The 18,756-nt window shown below is 46.6% G+C and overlaps 1 protein-coding gene across 3 annotated transcripts in view; it reads left to right on the top strand.

The window, feature by feature from the left end:
• The first annotated feature begins 229 nt into the window (after positions 1-229).
• Positions 230-18,756, top strand: part of TTF2 (transcription termination factor 2) — a 30,963-nt gene continuing 12,436 nt past the window's right edge. Inside the window, exons 1-13 of one of the 3 annotated variants that reach the window (XM_084757192.1) lie at positions 230-295; positions 370-472; positions 2,761-2,847; positions 6,748-6,814; positions 7,398-8,336; positions 9,089-9,203; positions 9,448-9,630; positions 11,071-11,198; positions 12,500-12,581; positions 14,117-14,233; positions 15,297-15,447; positions 17,091-17,196; positions 18,534-18,715. In XM_084757192.1, the coding sequence (XP_084613318.1) occupies positions 268-295; positions 370-472; positions 2,761-2,847; positions 6,748-6,814; positions 7,398-8,336; positions 9,089-9,203; positions 9,448-9,630; positions 11,071-11,198; positions 12,500-12,581; positions 14,117-14,233; positions 15,297-15,447; positions 17,091-17,196; positions 18,534-18,715 (2,288 nt within the window). In that variant the 5' untranslated portion in view covers positions 230-267. Of the gene's footprint in view, positions 296-368; positions 473-1,246; positions 1,412-2,760; positions 2,848-6,747; positions 6,815-7,397; positions 8,337-9,088; positions 9,204-9,447; positions 9,631-11,070; positions 11,199-12,499; positions 12,582-14,116; positions 14,234-15,296; positions 15,448-17,090; positions 17,197-18,533; positions 18,716-18,756 lie in introns of those variants that run through there. The other 2 variants (XM_084757193.1, XM_084757194.1) reach the window with 2 other exon arrangements.

The following is an 18,756-nucleotide window of genomic DNA, read 5'->3' as shown; positions in this document are numbered from 1 at the left end:
CTAGCTGCCCCGGCTCCCTCTAGGCCTCCGGGGTTACTCTAGAGTCGCCCCGGGTCAGCCTCGTCCGCCCCTCACCGTCATCTTCACTCGACTTCGGCCACGCCCCCTCATTTCAAGTTTGATTCCGACGCGCGCCAAGCTTGAGAGCGGCTGTAATTGGTTGAAGGTAAGCGGATCTCCCATATGATTGGCGGAAGCGTTGTGTGGGGCGGGAGGGGGCGGGGTCAAAGACGGAAACCCGGCAGGTCAGGGCATCCTGGTAGAGTTATGGAAGTGGTTAAGTGTCCGCAGCACGGTAAGCCTTGCGATTTCCCTCGAGCCTGTGGGGCTGGCCTGGAGTGGCCGTTGCTGACCTTCTTGTTTCCTTAGAGACTGCCTGCTTCTTAAAGACCGGCGTCCGCGATGGCCCGAATAAGGGAAAGAGCTTCTACGTGTGTCGGACGAACGCATGTGGCTTCCTGCTGGCCTCCGAGTAAGTCTCCATCCAGCCCGGCGCCGATTCCACGGAGTGACCAGCCTGGTCACCTTAGTTAGCTCTCTTGGGACACGGATCCCCCATATTCAGATGGGTCACGTATTCGCTCTCCCACACTTGGATCCTTCTAGACTCAGCTTCAAGTTTCTAGTCACCTGTGTATCCTCGCTTTGCCCCCAGCATACTTTCTGCTCCCTCTAATAAGTGCAGACAAGCCCTGGGAATTAAGTCGCTAGTTTTGCACCAATTTTAGGTCGCCCCTTTTATTTTAATGTTTCAGGTTTAAAACGTTGGTAGTTAGATGCCAGCTTTTCTCCTTCATCTAGTGGTGAAGTTGATAATGCAGAAATGGGGAGAGAGCGGAGACCGCGCTTTCACAAGCATCAAGGATCACATTTCAGATATCCTGCGGACTAAGTATTTACATTATGACTCATAATGACAGGAGCGAAGTTACAGTTAGGAAGTAGCAACGAAAATAAATGCATGGTTGGCGCGCACCACAAATTAAGGAACTCTTAGGAAGGTTGAGACCCACTGCTGTTGGGAGTAGCACTGAAAGAAGCATCAGAGAGCAATGCGGAACTCAGGATCTACAGATGCGGGGGCAGAGACTAGAAATGTCAAGCATCTTGTCTAAAGTGAGGAAAGCCTCGTCTAGTGTGACACTCCTATACACCAGGTGTCTGCACTTCTCTAAGTGAAATTAAACTGTGGTATCATTTAACATTCATTTTTTAAACTTACTTTAATTTACTTTTTTTTTTCCAGGCAGGGTTTCTGTGTGTAGCCTTGGCTGTCCTGGACTCAACTTTGTAGAGCAGGCTGGCCTCGAACTCACAGAGATCCACCTGCCTCTGCCTCCCCGAGTGCTAGGATTACAGGCATGCACCACCGAACCCAGTCCCTTATCATTTCCTCCTGCTCTCTATTCAGGTGAATTTTGTAGAGCAAATTCTTTTTCAGTGTCATAACTATATAATGGAATAAGTTGTATGGTTTGTGCTTCCATTTTGCATCAGGGCTTACCGTTTCTAGTTTCTGAATGTATTGAGATTTGGCACCCTGCTCAAATGTTGTGAGACAAACATGCTCATGTTTATAGAAGTTAAGCATCAATGGTGCTAACACGTTTGGTTAATCATTAAGAGAAATCTGCTTGGGGACTGTGGAGATGGGCCAACGTTTAAGAGCTCTGGCTCCAGAGGCCCCCTAGCTTTGATACCCAGCACCCACACAGCAGCTGACAAATGCCTGTAACTCGTGTTCCAGGATCTAGGGCGCCCTCTTCTGGCTCTGAAGGCACAGCATGTTCATGGCAAACAGACATACGGGCAGACAAAGTGCCCCTAAACACAAAATAAAGATAAGTAACTCCTTTAAAAAGAGAGTGAACATTCTTAAACATAGTGCCACTTACATGGGTACACTGCTAGTACAGTGCTTTCACAGACTGCAAGCTGAAGACAGTTTTACAAGTCAAGAATGCTTCAGATTTCACTCAAACCTATTCGCTCTCAGTGTTGTATATATATTTCTTCTGTAAGGTATGTTGATGACTGGGCGTGGTGGTGCACGCCTTTAATCCCAGCACTCGGGAGGCAGAGGCAGGCAGATCTCTGTGAGTTCAAGGTCAACCTGGTCTACAAAGTGAGTCCAGGATGGCCAAGGCTACACAGAGAAACTCTGAAAAACAAAACAAAAACAAACAAACAAACAAAAAGTATGTTGAGCGAAAAGCAAATTAGTAACTTATTTTTAGAAGGACACATGTGAGTGACAGTAAGTGACAGCTAATAGTGTGTTAATTGATAAAGGATGGCGGGAGAACCAGGGGAGAATTCACAGCAGGCCTGCCCTGTAGCCAGCCTTAGATTACAAGTCATTGCTGGGAGTATTGCAGCATAGACGCCATATAACAGTCAGTTTTAGACTCCTAAGTCATGAAGAAAAAGACAATTGCTGTCATGCTTTCTTTCAGGAAAAAGAGAAACCATGGATCCTTTCCTCAGGAAGCCACACGGATAACCATGTATGGGATTACAAACCCAGGACAAGCCATGAGCAAATCCTTGGTGTACAGTCTGTAGTGGGGCTAGGCGTGGTGCCACACACCTGTGATCCCAGGACTCGAGACAGGAAGGATTACTGCAAATTTGAGGCCAGACCAGTCTAAGGAGTGCACTCCAGGCCAGCCAGGGCTATACAGTGAGACCTTGTCTTCAAATAAATAGCTAAAAATAAGAATTCAAGCTTGGATCTGATTTTTTTTTTCTCTTTTCTAGTATTCCTGTTTCTCATTGTTTATTGCATGAGGACTTTGTGGTAGAGCTTCAGGGTTTGTCCCTACCACAGGGCAGGAAAGAATGGAGGTGAGTGGTGAGTGTCCTTCTAGATGCCCCCCCTTCCCCCTAAGTCCCGAAAGAGTTGCAGGTAGATATTTTATTATTATTATTATTATTATTATTATTATTATTATTATTAAAAAGTCATCACTGAAAAACAAGCTATGTTCGCATGTGTTGACCACCATCTACCTTGTCATGCCCTAGGTCAGCAGTTCTCAACCTGTGGGTCATGACCCCTTTGCAAGGGTCAAATGACCCTTTCCAGGGTCACATATCAGATATTTACATTATGATTCATAACAGTAGCAAAATTACAGTTATGAAGGAGTAATGAAAATAATTTTCTCGTTGGGGGTCACCACAGCATGAGGAACTATATTAAAGGGTCACAACATTAGGAAGGTTGAGAACCACCGCCCTAAATGCTGAACAACTAGTTAGCCCAAGAAGCCGGTAGTTAATGTCTGGATTACGATTGCTAATAACATCAGCTCACTCCCTTGTCAACACTCAAGTCTGGTAACCGAAAGGGAAAAGGCCTAACATGCTAACTACTTAGTAAGGTGCACTTTCCCTTAAGGGCAGGGGAGTTGTTACTTGTCATGAATATTGAAATGTAAGTGGAAACTTAGCAGTCACTAGATGTTCTTTTAAATAAATACATTGTATTGGGGTACCAAGGCATGAAGGCATATGATCACTTCAGAGAACTGGTTTGCTGGTTAGCCCAGAAGGCAGGGGTCATACACGATAGTTTTATGTAATAGTCATATTTTAGATTTAATGTATTCTAAGTCTTTGTCCCCAACCCAAGTATATTGAAATGTTTGGTTTTCTGTTTTATTTTTGTTTTTGTTTTTTTGTTTTTATCAATTGACCCTAAGTTTAGGTCTAAGGTGGTTAATTTTTGTCCATTGGTTCATTTACATATTCTTGCATGGTTAATTATGTAAAGTAGTATGTCCTCCAGCTTCTTCAATATTGTGCTGGCAATTGTGGGATCTTTGTATTTGCATATCAAATATAGATTCAGCTTCTTAAATTTCTACTGAGAACTCTGTTGAGGTTGCATAATTTACACAGATCAGTTTTGAGAGAACAGACATCAATATTGACTTTCCCAGTCTGTGAGCATGGTGCAGTATGACTTTAAATTTTTCTCTCAGTGTTTTCAAAGAACTTCCATTATAAAGCTCTCATACTCCTTTTACTAAACGTGATGGAATGTTGTTCTCCATGTGTTGGGAGTATGTGTATACGTATGTTTGTGTGTTTGGATATGTGTGGGTACCATGTGCATGTGTGAGTGTGTACAGGCCAGAGATTGATGCTGAGCGACACTCTTGAGCACTCTTTTTTTTCCTTTTGGTTTTTCAAGACAAGGTTTGTCTATGTAGCCTCGGCTGTCCTGGACTCCAGGCTGGGCTCGAACTCACAGAGCTCCGCCTGCCTCTGCCTCTCCAGTGCTGGGATTAAAGGCGTGCGCCTCCATGCCTGGCTGTTCTTGATCATACTTTACTTACTGAGACAGAATCCCCTGACCCCACAGCTCACCAGATCTGCAAGCTAGCTAGACAGTTTGTCCGCTGTCTTCTGAGTGCTGGCATTACAAGTAGACTGGCAAGCCCACCTGGAGTTTATGTGGGTTCTTCACAGTTACAAGGAAGCACTTTGTTCACTGAGCCATCTCTCTAGCCTGTGTGGTCATTTTAAAATACATAATAAATATTATATATAATACATACATATTATATTTAATTGTTTTTTGTTAGTTATATATTTTTAAAATAATATATATTAATATTTTATAAAATATATATATTTTAAACTTTTCTGCCAGAGTAGGGCAGACACATCTTTATTAGGATCAGTCTTGTTCTCCTGACACATAAGATCACCTGCCCCTTGATACAGAAACACCTACCCCTGTAGGTAGTAGGAGGCAACCAACTGGATTTCTAATTTGCATAAAAAAATGGAGATTCAAAAGTGATGCCAGTGGAGGCCAAGGCTCTGAGTTAATGGCTACCTAGAAAGGTGCCTTGCTCTCCCTTGGCTTTCGCGCCCATCTGCTGTGCTTGGTTTCAGTGGCTGTTTCACGGGAAGATAGACTGCTTACTATTGGAGAGTTCCCATGACTGTCAAGTGGTATCGCTGGGATTCAAACCCAGCTCCAGCTACTGAGCACACGGGCTTTCTCTCAGTGAGAGGCTGGCTTGAGGTGCTGAACCTGAATGCCGTTGGGCTGAGAAAAACTGCTGGAAGAGCATTGGAATGACAAGCCATTTCCTGGTAGAGCATTGGGATGGCAAGCCGTTTCGTGGTAGAGCATTGGGATGGCAAGCCGTTTCGTGGTAGAGCATTGGGATGGCAAGCCGTTTCGTGGTAGAGCATTGGGATGGCAAGCTGTTTCCTGGAAGAGCATTGGAATGGCAAGCCGTTTCCTGGTAGAGCATTGGGATGGCAAGCCGTTTCCTGGTAGAGCATTTCAGGGTGTTCCTCTCTGCTTTCTCATCTGGGTTGTGGTGAAGGGGTAGAAAGTCCCTAGGAGGTGTGATACAGCTTGTAGCTTGCTGGTACTTCTTCTCTGTTTGGCACCTCCTTTCCTTTAGACAGTATTGAGGCCTCCCTTCTGGCTCACGCTGTATCTGGTTACCCTTATTTTGACTTGAGCAGCCATTGCTGGTCACCCCACTTCATTTATTCTTCATAAAGAGGAAGAAGAGCAAGCTTGTGCAGACTCTCGAGTTGGTGTGTCATTTTGGTTCTTGACTTTCCAGCCCTTAAAAAATGTCCTGTGCAGAGGCTGTTGCTCAGTAGGTAAACTGCTGGCCGTGCAAGCACGAAGACCTGAGCCCAGCTGGGTGCAGTTAGCCTGGGCTACGGTGAGACTCTCTTTCTCTCTCTCTCTCTCACTCTCATTAAGGGATTAGAGAGCTGCTCAGGGGTTAAGAGTACTTGGTGCTCTTGTTTAAGACATGGATTCTGAGCTGGGCATGGTGGTGCTCACCTTTAATCCCAGCGCTTAAGAGGCAGAGGCAGGCGGATCACTGTGAGTTTGAGACCAGCCTGGTTTACAAAGTGAGTCCAGGATGGCCAAGGCTAACAGAGAAACCCTGTTTCAAAAAACCAAAAAAAAAAAAAAAAAAAAAGACATGGATTCTGTTCCCAGTACCCTGATCAGGCCTGTAACTAGTTCCAGGGAATTCAGTGCCATCTTCTGGCCTCTATAGGCACTGCATGAATGTACATACATACAACGCATATATACACAACATCAATAAGTACTCTTTTTAAAAATTAGAAAATGGAACTTTTGGAGAACATTTGTTGTAGGCTTTGACCTTTTTCACACCTACTTTATTTGGACTTCTTTGATCTTTCTATCTCTCTTCCAACCCTTCTCCCTAGAGAGGAGAAATGAGACTAATAGGAACAAGATTAGTAAACCTTTTTAGGCTCAGTTCCTTGGAGCGATTCCACTGGCATAGTTGGCGGGATTCCAATAGACCAGTTAAACAGCACACCAGCGATTCAGCGAAGGTGACTACAGCCGCAGCCGCTGGAGCCCGGAGCCTGGAAGTGTGCACTGAGGCAGTTCTCTCTAGGAGCATCTTGAAGTGGAGGTGATGAACAGCCAGGACCAAAAAGCCCTGCCTCTTGTCTTGGGCTCATATAAATATATCTCTCAGAGTCTGTTCTAGGATGTTTATCAGTTGGCAAAGACGATGCCCCCCTCAAAAGGCGGTTCCTCTTCCAATGGACAAACATCACCTGTTCTCTCACAACTCTGGTTTCAGCAGAAAAAGACCACACACCCTTACACAAGTCTGTTTCACATCCCACTCTTGGGATCGAAACAAAAACATGGTTCCATCCACTACAATTTGTAGGCATAATTATTCCTATTTTGTCCTCCATTAGGGTGTTCTTCCGGTGTGCGAAGGGGAAGGCGGAGGGCAAGCACTGGTGCGGCAGTGTCCCGTGGCAGGTAGGAGGGACCTTCTGTTTTCCATGTGCTGTGTTAAGACAGGGTAGTAAGTCTTACGTCTGTGTGAGCCGCTGGTATCCACCACGTGCCTCTGAGAGAGCCACTGCCATGTCAAAGATGGATCATTTACCTCCTGGGTCACGCAGATATTTTCCAGTGTCATGAACGCAGTCAGTATCCTCCCAGTTAGGAAGAAAAGGCTAACATCTTGATCTTTTCAGAGATCAGGATTTACTTGATTTTCATATAAGCTAAATGTAACGAGTCTGTGCAGTACCTGGGGACTAGACCTAGGAAGCGGGTAAGACGTGTAAAGAATAGACAAGTGGACGTGATGGCTCTTGTGACTGTCACAGTGCTTTGGCTTAGCCTTCACTTGAGCCCTGGAAAGGAGTGCTCATGTACAGAGAAGGGACAGGGCAGCGAAAGAAATGGATTTGTTATGAATTTGGCTTCTTTTTAGATGCAAAAGCAAACTAGGTGTAGATCGCATGCACTGTGTTTCTGTTTCCTCCAAAAAGGCATTTTAGCTACAAAGGTGGCCTGACTTTGTGTCACAGTGTACTGTTCTCATTGTCCATAGGACCCTAACCCTAAAGAACACCCTGTAACCAGTAAGCCTGCCAAGGCTTTGGAGACACTTCCTCGCCCTCCCAGCCAGCCTAGAAACCCATTCAGGGTGCTTAACAAGAATCAAAAACCAGCGCTCTGGAAAGAGGTTGTCGAAGGACAAGAGGAGGCAAAGACACTTGATAAGAAGCTAAGAGAAAACAGAGAGCAGCTCTTGGACCAAAAGAAAGAACAAAAGCCAAAATCTAACTGCAGGATGGAGAAGGATGCCTCCTCCGACCTGGTGACAAAGAGACAGTCTGGAGGTGAAGGGAAAGAACAAAAGAAAACAAAGTTCCAGCCCCAAGCCAAGGGGACTGAAGGAATGGCTTCCAAACAAGGCCATGGAGATGTGCGTCAAGGAATGCCCGAGGCTCCTCAGATGTCAGCGCGTGAGAGCCGAGAAGTCCCAAGCAAGGCAGAACCTCCGAGAGAGAAGGAAACCCAGCTTTTGCCTCACAATGTTCCTGGTCACAACTCAGAAAGCAAGGCCCAGAAGGAGGGATGCCTCAGCAGGACACACCTCAAGAATGAGGAAGCCCAAGGCAAAACAGAATCAGACGCCCCCAGTGCACAGTCCTCCCAGAAAGAGCTGCCCCAGGGGCCTCTCCAGGCTCCTTCCAAGACTTGGGGGCCTGCTCCCAAAGGACCAGTAGCCCGTGGTCTCTGCGTAGGACGGGTACACCATTCTGATTCCAGCAGTGATGACAGTGAGGAGGAGGAGGAAGAGGATGGTGTTTCCAGTAGCCCAGGGTCCCCACTTCTCTTCGACTTGACTATGGCCTCACAGAAGGGGGGTAACGTTCAACCTTCTGACCCAAGTGTGCAAAGACAGATACCCGCTGCTTTAGGAGGCTCATCTGACCCAGCAGCCCAGCGTGCAAACCTTACAGCACAGCTGAGACAGAAGAAGGTGAGGCTGCAGTGTAGGCAGCTTTCGCAGGGCCCCAGCTCAGCCCCCAGCACCCGTGTCAGCTGGCTCCGAGCCACCTGTAACCTCAGCTCCTGCAGTCCGACACTCTCTTCTCACCTCCTTGGGTTCGGAGCTTATACCTACATACTCTTACGCAGTTTATATTCATACAAACATACATATAATTCAAACAAGGAAAAAAAAAAACAAGCCAGGCCAGTCTTGACTTGTGCTTGGTCTCTAAGGCAGCTATTCTCAATCTGTGGGTCACGACCCCTTTGAGGGTCACATGGCCCTTTCATAGGATTTGAATATAAAGTATCCAGCATAACAGATACTTACATTATGATTCATAACAGTAGCAAAATTACAGTTGCAAAAGTAACAATGAAATAATTTTATGGTTGGGGGTCACCACAACATGAGGAACTGTGTTAAAGGGGCATGGCATTAGGAAGGCTGAGAACCACTGCGCTAAGGTCAGGGCATTCCTCTGGACACAGAGTTGTGTATTCCTGAGAGGGCTGAGAGGGCTTTCTAAGTGGTTGCTTAATGCGTGCTTTTCCTATGTTTGTGCTTAGGGAGGCTTAGCGAGCTAGCGGGGGTTTTGTTCTGCTTTTTGATCCTGGTTTTTACATTCATAATTAGAAGATCGGTTCAGCATTTTGGCATGCAAGGCCAAAATTGAAAAATCTGAAGTCCTTTAATAACTTAAGAGGCCAGTTTCATTTGCTAGGATATGTGTTTTTTAGGGCACACTAGCTGCAGTGAACATCCAGGCTCTCCCGGACAAGGGCGAGAAGCTGCTTAAGCAGATCCAGGCGCTGGAGGATGCACTCAGTGCTCTGGCGCTCTCCCCAGAGCCAGGTAAGATGAGGTTTGCCCCAGAACTTGGTCTTTATGAACAGGAGGTGATAAAGATTGTGCTCATTTTTTTTTCCGTTTTATTGTTAGCTTCTGAGCTTTTATCTAATATCTAGTGTTATATATAAAAACAGTCCAGCTTCCCAAGGTCTGAGCGCAGTTGAAGCCTCGCCTGGCCAACGTTTGCTTGCATTGCCTTTACTTGTTTCTCTCACTTTAATCTGCTTGTCCCTTGTGTGTTGAGCAGGAACTAGGGAGGACTGCAGCCCTCGGGAACCAGAGCAGAGTAACAGCTCCAAAACTGCTGCCGACCCTCCGCACTCTGTGCCTCCCAAGCCCCTTCCCAGGCACGAGACCCAGCTTGCAGGCTCTCTAGGACTAAAAGCAGGCTGCCAGGGAACTCCTGAGGGAGCCGGCCAGTGCTCAGGAGGTAAGGTTCGAGGACTCAGCCCCGCTGCGACAGGCCTGTGCTCCCACTCGGAGGGGAAGCCATTCATTCCTGAATTGAAAGGTGCACGTTCCGAAGTTGCGAAACTGCAGGTCCCAAGAAGAGACTTGGTTTTTTTTTTTTTAGGGTTTTGGGTTTTTGTGTTGTTTTTGTTTTGTTTTGTTTGAAACAGGGTCTCACTATGTAACCTTGCCTGGCCTGGAACTTGCTACATAGACCACTTTGGCCTCAACTCATAGAGGCCCACTTGTCCCTGTCTCCCTGCTAGGACTAAAGGTGTGCACGTACACCCAGCTCCCAGATAGAGCCTTAGGTGTGCTATCTGATGACTTGGTTTACAGTCTGGAGATTGGAGTTGAAGTGAGCTGGCGGGAGTTAGGAAAGCGATGGCAGCTCTCTCCCGTGAGCGCTGCTAAAGGTATACACAATTGAAGGGCAGCCTTGCCGGGGAGTGTCTACTAGATCTAATAGATGGGGTGGTATTTAAACGTAGGCCACTCAAAGGGGCATTGAGAGAACACTCGGTTACACAGCTCGGCCGTCCTGGCTGCTCGGGAAGCCCTTTGGGACCATTGCTTATGCTACAGCATTATTCCATTACTTAATAGTGATGACGTCACCTAGAGAAACATTAAATTATAGCAGGTTATTGAGGTAAAAGAGCATGCGGTAAGTCTTGGGGAAAATTCTATTAAGACAGTTTTAAGGCATTTTGAAACTTAAAGCTTTCTGTTGTCTAGAAACCTCATACTCGGGAGGCTTTTCCTCTAGAGCTGCGAACAGCTTGGGTAGCTCATGGGTATGGGGTGAGCGGGCCAGCAGTATAGTGTGATACGTAGTCAGCTGGTGGCCTGCACCTCAGGGGGCAGCATTCTGTCCTCACAGGTGACTTCATCCATGGCTTTTCTTTGAATTCGGAGACCTTTGCTTCCAGGATGACTGCACAGCATGACCTTTTTTGTCCACTCCTTTTCAGAACTGAAAAATAAATGATCAAAAATACTGAGGGCTTAGCTGGAGATGTAGCTTAGGGCTAATGCTTGCGTGTCGTGCTCAAGGCTTTGAGTTTGCTCTTCAACTCCAGAAAATTATGCATTGGTTTGTTCTAGATTACGGTTGTTCGTGTGGGTAAGCAAACAGAATGGCAGTAGAAAAGCTTATGAGTCCAGTAAAGCTTTGAGGTAGGAGTTTTTACTCAAATCAGAACCATCATTTGGCTATTAATTACGTTTTTGAGGCTCTAACCAGACTACAATACTTGCTGGTTTTTGTCTGAGAGACAGGGCCTCATGTATTTTAATTTGTATGATGTTGGGAGTCAGGCCCAAATGTGTGAGGCAAGCACTGTACCAACTGTCCCACATCCCCAGCCCTCAGACATGGCATTGGTGACATCTTTGGGTAACGCTTGTCTGTTCTCAGGCCATCCAAACCAACATCGCCTTTTTAATGTGTGGAAAGTCACGAGTGAAGCTATTGATGAGCTGCATCGGTCACTGGCGTCTTGTCCTGGTGAAACAGCAGTGGCAGAAGACCCAGCCGGCTTGAAGGTGAGCCAGGAAGAGTAGCAATGAGAGTATCCGGAACCCTGGAGAGAGCGCCACGGGAACCCTGCACACGGGTGCCTTGTGGCTTCTTCTGTAGTGCTTCCTTTTTTTATTGAACAGTGAAAATAGTAACACACTTTTTTTCTTAAGCCATAAGGTTATACATTTCTGTAGCACCAAAGGAGCCATGCATTGAGTTGGTAGATGCTATGGGATGCAGACCACTTGCTGTTGGTAATGAACGATTGGGGATGGAGATATATAGAACAAATGTGACCATAAAGCAGAGATAAAGAGCACTGTGCTGCTGGGAGAGGGTGGTGCACGGCTTTAGTCCCAGCACTCAGGAGGCAGAGGCAGGTGGGTCTATGAGTCTGAGGCCAGCCTGGTCTACAGAGGGAGTTCTAGGACAGCCAGGGCTATACAGAGAAACCCTGTCTTAAAAAAAACAATAAAGCAATAGGGGGTGGGGGTGGGAGCACCTTGCAGTGTGTTATTGCCCATATATATAAAGTACATAGGGAACTCAAAATAAGGAAAGCATCATCTGGCTCAGTAAGTACTTTTATACCTTAAAAAACAAAACAAAACAAAACAAAAAACAAACCAGATCTTCAGAGAGCAGAGAGATAAAAACAACACAAGACAACGACAGATGATAGTGGGGTTGAGACAAGTGGTTGGGGTTAATGAGCGATGAGTGGGTGTCATCACTTCCTGAGCTGGGAGGAGCAGGGGTGGGGAGAGTCCCTTGCACTGGAGCCTGGCACTGGCAGATGAACTTAGGTCTGAATGGCTCCAGATGCCCTGTGCAGTTGCGGTGGCTTCATGAAGTGCTATGAATGTTGTGAAAGTTTATCCTCTCCCAAAGCACAAGGTAAGCTAGAATGCAGCAGACCTGGGAGGGAGTCACTAATTAAAGGCTTCTGGTACTTGTGACTAGCAGTCCAGAGTGGGCCGCTGGGGAGAGAGGAGAGTCAAATATAAGGATGATGGAAAAGGACAGAAAGGCTAGTAAAGGTCAAGGGACCATCAGAACTGTGTGTGTAAGCAGTAAGTCTGAATTCGAATTGAGAAGACAGATGAGAACTTTTAGTGGGGTAGAGGCAGACAGGAGCGTCCTCATAGAGATGCCACGGGAGCCACAGCGGAGGCCTCTGCATGGCAGACAGGCGAGGCCAGCCGCTCACGGCAGCCGCTAGAGTGTGAAGGGCTCACCGGCGCAGAGGAGGAGTACGGTGAGGCAGGGTCCGGCATAGCCGCTCACTGGGAATTCATTCTGACATCTGACTTATTTTTGTCAGGTCCCTTTACTACTGCATCAAAAACAGGCGTTAGCCTGGTTACTGTGGCGGGAAAGTCAGAAGCCTCAAGGAGGGATTTTGGGTAAGTTTGGTATTGTGAGAAGAGCCACCAGGTACAAGATGCTGAGGGAGGCGCTGTGTTAACCTGGTGTCGTGCTTCCTATGAGGAAGGTGTGTCCGTTTTTTCAGGTGGAAAACTAAAGTGTAGAAATGTTGAGGACTTGGTTAAAAACAACAGTGTGCCAAAGGAAGGGTTGGCAGCCAACATTAGTAACTGCCTCTGACTAAGCAGGGTTTGTTCCATGCTGGTCTCCACACTCTCTCTAGAAGCTGTGGGACATGAGACTAGGAGCCAGCCTTCATGGTGCACAGGCCACAGCCACATTTACAAACTGATCATGACTTTGCTCTGATGGTTCAAAGACGCTAAGGCCACCCGTTGTCAGCTCCATCTGCCCAGGTTCAGAGATTTGTAGTAGGACCCAAAACATTCAGATTCAGTCTGTCCTATGGCCATGACTTTCACAGATCAAAATCCTAGGAGCGTCTTTTGGTGTCTTCTAGTTTGGAGTCACATGGGTCACATTTACCATCCTAGTAGGAAGCAGGAGGTTGTTTCCAATCAGAGAAGCATTTTGGAAACTCAGTGCCCAGGGAGCTTTCTAGGAGCGTGTAGTGTAGGCATTTTCATCGTGGTAGATACAAGATTCGTCCTGCAGAAGGAAAGATGATCTTTGGCATAAAACCACATTGTTTATACACATGATGTAGGCAGTTCTGAAATGTGAGAGCTCCCCTTACGAGTTAGTTTCAACATCAAGGCCTGACGTTGGGAGAAGGGCTCTGAGCAGTCGGTGCACAGGCTGTGCAGCGGCAGAGCGTGAGTTCTAGCCCGTGCGCTCACACTTTACTTCTGCTGGGTCACAGTGCTTATTCTGAACGAATATCGTAGCCCAATGAAGGGATCCCAAGTTTTGCAAGTGGCGTGAAGAGTGAGTTAAATAAACTAGCACAGAGACAGGACCCTGCGCAGTGCAGGAAGTGTCAGGGCTGGTGAGCTGGCTCAGCAAGTACACACGTGTAAAGGCCTGGCGACTGGAGTTTGATCTTGGGAATTCACATAAAAGGTGGAAGGAGAGAACTGACTGCACACATGTGCCTTGGCATGTGATGCTTGTGTGCATGTGTACAGACAGACAGGAATGCACACATGTGCAGACACACAAATGTGTACAGTGAAGTGTTCAGTTATGGCCTTTGGTGGATAAAGGAAGTGCGTGAAATGCTGGGACCATGGCAGCCTCGGCAGAGCAGGTGATGGGATGTGTTAGCTAGACATGCTTGCTTTTGGGAATAACAGACCCGGCCCCATCATGAAACTGAGAGTCAGCTGATCTGCTGTCAGATAAACACCACAGTAACAGGGAAGCCTGGGTAAGAGGAAGGTCTAACTATTGTGTGGTAAGTGTCTGACCTCCATCTCCATGCAAATAGCAAGAGGGCGTCTTTCCAAAAACATCCCCCACTGGGGTGGGGAGCAGTTGGGGGGACCCGGTCAGTCCCTGCTGGAAGAGTCGTCTATCGAAGCCGTGCTGATTCTTCGGGTCTTACTTTCAGCGGATGACATGGGCTTAGGAAAAACTCTGACGATGATCGCGCTCATCCTAACCAAGAAGAACCAGCAGAGAAGCAAGGAGGACAGAAGCGTGCCCGTGACGTGGCTTGCCAAGAATGGTAGCTATAAACGCCTTCTGCCAGTGCTACTATTTGAGCCAGCCCAGGGAGGTTTTCAAGCTGCAAAAAGAAATCTTTGGTGACATCTAATTCATCTGTTAGAAAACCAGTATTGGCTGCTTGGCTGTGCTGTTTCTCATGCCGAGTATGCCAGTTGTAAAGAACTCCTTTCCTTTTATTTAAACTTAGCTTGATCTGGGATTCAAAAAAGTTCTCTGGAGGTACGTATGGCTGAAGAACAGTTAATAGTTAGGGGTTTCTATTGCTGTTGGGAATAAACTCATGGGTAGATCCAAATTAATATACTTTTTAAAAGGTGCAAATTCAATTTGTTTCTTAACTTGTTTCAAAAATATAGCTTCATGCATAGTTTATGAGGCTCTATGTTATCTATAAATACCATGTGATGACTGAAAGTGAGCACAAGATGTGGGTAGAAGCGCGTGGCTCTATCTCTCAGGGCCGTGGCAAGCACTGTTGCAGCTGGGCCCCTCAACATTGTGTGGAGCAGTGCACACGCGTGCGCGCGCGCGCACACACACACACACACACACACACACACACACACAGATTGGGGGAGCGGCAGCATTGGTACTAAGTACTATGTCACTAGATTGTTACAAAGCACATTTGCTTATCTTGGAAGAGCCTTTTTCTCCTTACCTATGGGTTCTATTTAACACATAGTAATTTGTACTTATATTTTAATGTGGAAATACATTAAGTTATGGTTTTCATAGAGAAAAAGAACAAAACAATAATTCTTTGTGTGAGTCATCGCAGAGGGCCTTAGGAAAGGGCCTGCTTCCACTCTGGCCACTGTGAAAGAGCATTGCTTTTTTGACTAGATCACACACAGCCCACTTTCCTCCCTGTCTTTAAACTCACTCTAAAATACGAACTTGCTTTAAAAGACCATCTCTTTCATTTCCTATTCTGTTTGCTTTGTGTAGAAATAAAGCAGTAGTTAAACATATTGACTGAAGGAATAAAGTCAGTCAAGAGAAAGTTAACGCTCAAGGCTGTTCAGTGAGTGTAACTAGGTATTGATTTCTCCCTCAAGACTCCTCTGTCTTCACTTCCAACGGAACACTGATTGTCTGCCCCGCTTCCCTGATCCATCACTGGAAGAACGAGATAGAGAAACGTGTGAACAGCAACAAACTCAGAATCTATCTCTACCACGGGCCAAACCGGAGTCAGCACGCAAAAGTGTAAGCGGGAAGTGCTTGGGCAGGTGTGCAGCCCACCTAAGGAGCCCTGTGCCTGTGTGCTTGTCCGCTTCCTCTCTCTGTCAGGGCGAGCCATCTGTGCAGACTGAGGCGGACTTTCAGTGTCATTATCAGACAGCTTGCACTCAGGTCCATCTCAAGCATTAGTGCTTTCTTTGCCGTGCCCTGACCACTCTCCCTAGCCAAGGCTGCAATATGAGGGGCTTGCAATGCCTGAGTTGCCTGCCAGGTAGCTGCCATGTTCCGTGGTAAACAGTGGGAAATGAGGACATGTCACTGAAAGCCTGAGTCTAGACCTCAGGCCTGAGAGGATCTGGGGCAAATAACTTCCTGTTTAACCAAGGACGCTGTTCCTACTTGCAAGTAATCTCTCTCCAACCTTTGCTACTAAGAATTTTGTACCCACAGAACAGTGTGGGTGTCTCCAGGAGTCAGTCACATTGGTGACTTTTTATTTTTAATGTGTATTTTTTTTTTTTAGTTTCTAAAGGTTTATTTAATTTTTAATTTTTAAAAGATTTATTCATTTAATGTGTATGAGCATTATATATATGCACCACATGCATGCGGGTGCCTGCAGAAGCCAGGAGAGGGCATCAGGTTCCCTGGAACTGGAGTTATAAGTTGTTGTGAGCCATGCAGTGTGCTGGATACCAAATCCTGGTCTTCAGCAAGAGCAGCAAGTGCCCTTAACCCCTGAGCCATCTTTCGAGCCAGACCCTTGTCTGACAGTACACTGCCCGTCTGCTCTCAGAGTCCGTGCAGCAGCCTTTGCTCTGCATCCTTACTTAGGAACAGCTGGAGCTCACGTGAACATAACGGGCTTGGCACTCAGAGGGCACCAGTCACTTATATTAATGCTGAGGATTCATAGATGCTACTGCCACTTGGAATTAGGTGTATTGTTTTACCAAAATAATGTACTGCTGTCTCTTAGGGACACGAAATTAAATCTATTCAAATAAGACCCGTACCTTTAATAAGAACATTTGTGTGCAAATAATGTAGAAAAGGTGAGCTGAAGGCTTACTACATATATTTTTCTGCCCAAAACTAAGTTAATGTATTTTCACAAATCTACTGTAAAGTGTGGTGAGAAGGTCCCATTGGCATGGGATTGACAGTGCTTTGAAGATTTCTTTTTTTCTTAGCGACTTGATCATCACCCACTTCAAATCATTAAATATCAGTTTCACATCCCTGTTATGATCAGGGTGTGGCAATCCTAACCTGACTATAGCTAGAGATTTTCCTTTCTGACTTGCTGGATGGCTGGCTACAGTGAACAGGACTATAGTAAAAATGACCACATTTGTAAGATATAGGGAGGTCTGGTAGAAAAATCCACCTCTCATATTTCATACACACATGTGGTGCTGGTGGGGAAATGACACGAGAGAGTACATGCATGTACCAAGGACATAATTAGTCAATTCTGCTGTCTTTCCTTCCGTCTGTACATTTTGTTTCTTGCAGTACTGGGAGTTGAACTCAGAGCCTTGAGCAGACCAGGCAAACCCCCTGCCCCTGAGCTGCTCTTCCCCCAGCTCCCTCGGCCTTTCTGTAAAGCCTCTGGCAGTTTCTGGGAGGAATTGTTCACTGCTTGCTTTGTTGTACCCATGCAGACTGTCTACGTATGACATCGTGATTACGACTTACAGCCTCCTGGCCAAGGAGATTCCCACCAAAAAGCAGGAGGGAGAGGTCCCAGGAGCACACCTCAGTGTGGAGGTGAGGCCTAGGGGTGCCCGGGACGTGGTCTAATGGGAGAGGTAGCAAAGGTGTCTTCCTGCAAGGAGAAGAATGTTCCAGATACTCCACCCCTCTGGAAATGAGTCCTTCCCACTGTTCTTTCCCATCCTGGACAAGCTCCCCTGTGGTAAATTAGCACTTGGCACAGAGCTTAGCTATTTTTTACAACTAAAGAAATGTACACTGTAATCGTGGCAGTAATAATCCTACACGAATGCACAACAGTCTCACTGTTTTCATCCTGGACGATGTGGGGTGTACCCATGGCTTTTGTTGTTTTTTTTTTAATGTTTTGTATGCACTAACCTGTTATTGCCTGCCTTCCCTCTGCCTCCCAGAAGAGAGCCTTGCAAGTGATAGGGCTGCAGATGGGCCAGAGGCTAAGTTCTTTGTTCCCAGGCAGATTCAGGGGCTCTGTGAGCTGTCCTTACAGGCTATGTGCTAGACTTTTGGGGGAGAGGGTCTGTATTTTGGGCGATTTATATAGCATCTCTTTAGCTCATGATCAACCTCAGTGCTTTTCCACAGCTCTTGAGGTAAGCCCCAAATTCCATGACGTAATGTGCTCCAGCCTTACCCTCGCCGTCCTTCATCCCTCTCATCTGCTCCCTCCCGTGGCACTGCTGCAGCCTCTGGTCCTCTCTGAAGACTGCGCTTTCCCTAAGCAATCCCAGGAAGCCTCTCTGTGCCACTCCCTTCCCAGCATCTGGATGAGTGCCTCCCCAGCATCTGGATGAGTGCCTCCCCGGCACCTTGCACTCACTTGGCTGTAGCTCTCCATTTATTCCTCCGGGGGCTCTGCTGTGCTGCAGGAAATCTAAGAAACCATGGTGCAGCAGGCTTCCACTGTCCTCTCCTGAGTGACTTCTGCAGAGACCTCATGCTCTCAGCTCCTTGAGGATGTCAGCTGGCCTTTATATTTTGACCAAGCCTCTCAGAACTAAAAACAGATGTGTAGTAAGTTTTAGTAATTTAGTAAATAATTTACTGACTTGAGTGAGTTTTGAACCTTATACCTAGTGTATTCCTGGCCAAGCATTGTTAATACTGCTGCTGAGAGAATAAATGAAGACTCAGATTACAAAGCATTTTACCCTTGGGCACATTAAGTTCAGAGACAGACTTTTAACTAACCATTTATTTGAAAAATTTGAGCAGTTCTGCCTTTGGTTTCTGAACTTAGTTCAGTGGAAGGGTCTAAGCAAGTCAGAGGGTGAGGGTGGGTCCTCAGCACGTGCTGGTTATGTCCCTCACCTCCTTGAGTGGGAGCGTGCATGCTCCCACACTGATGCTGGCTATCACGTTGTTTCTTGTAGGGCATCGCGGCACCTTTGCTTAAAGTAGTCTGGGCTCGGATCATACTTGATGAAGCTCATAGCGTGAAAAATCCTCGAGTACAGTCATCCATTGCTGTGTGTAAGCTACAAGCGCAGTGCCGGTGGGCTGTCACTGGAACCCCCATTCAGAACAACCTGTTGGATATGTATTCACTGATAAAGTGAGTGACCTCCCGCCCCAGCCTGACATCATTATTTCATG

Source organism: Acomys minous, assembly GCF_964271855.1.
Source record: "Acomys minous genome assembly, chromosome: 14".
Lineage (NCBI taxonomy): Eukaryota > Metazoa > Chordata > Mammalia > Rodentia > Muridae > Acomys > Acomys minous.
Note: the sequence above shows the minus strand (reverse complement) of the source record. Positions and strands in the feature narration are given on the sequence as shown.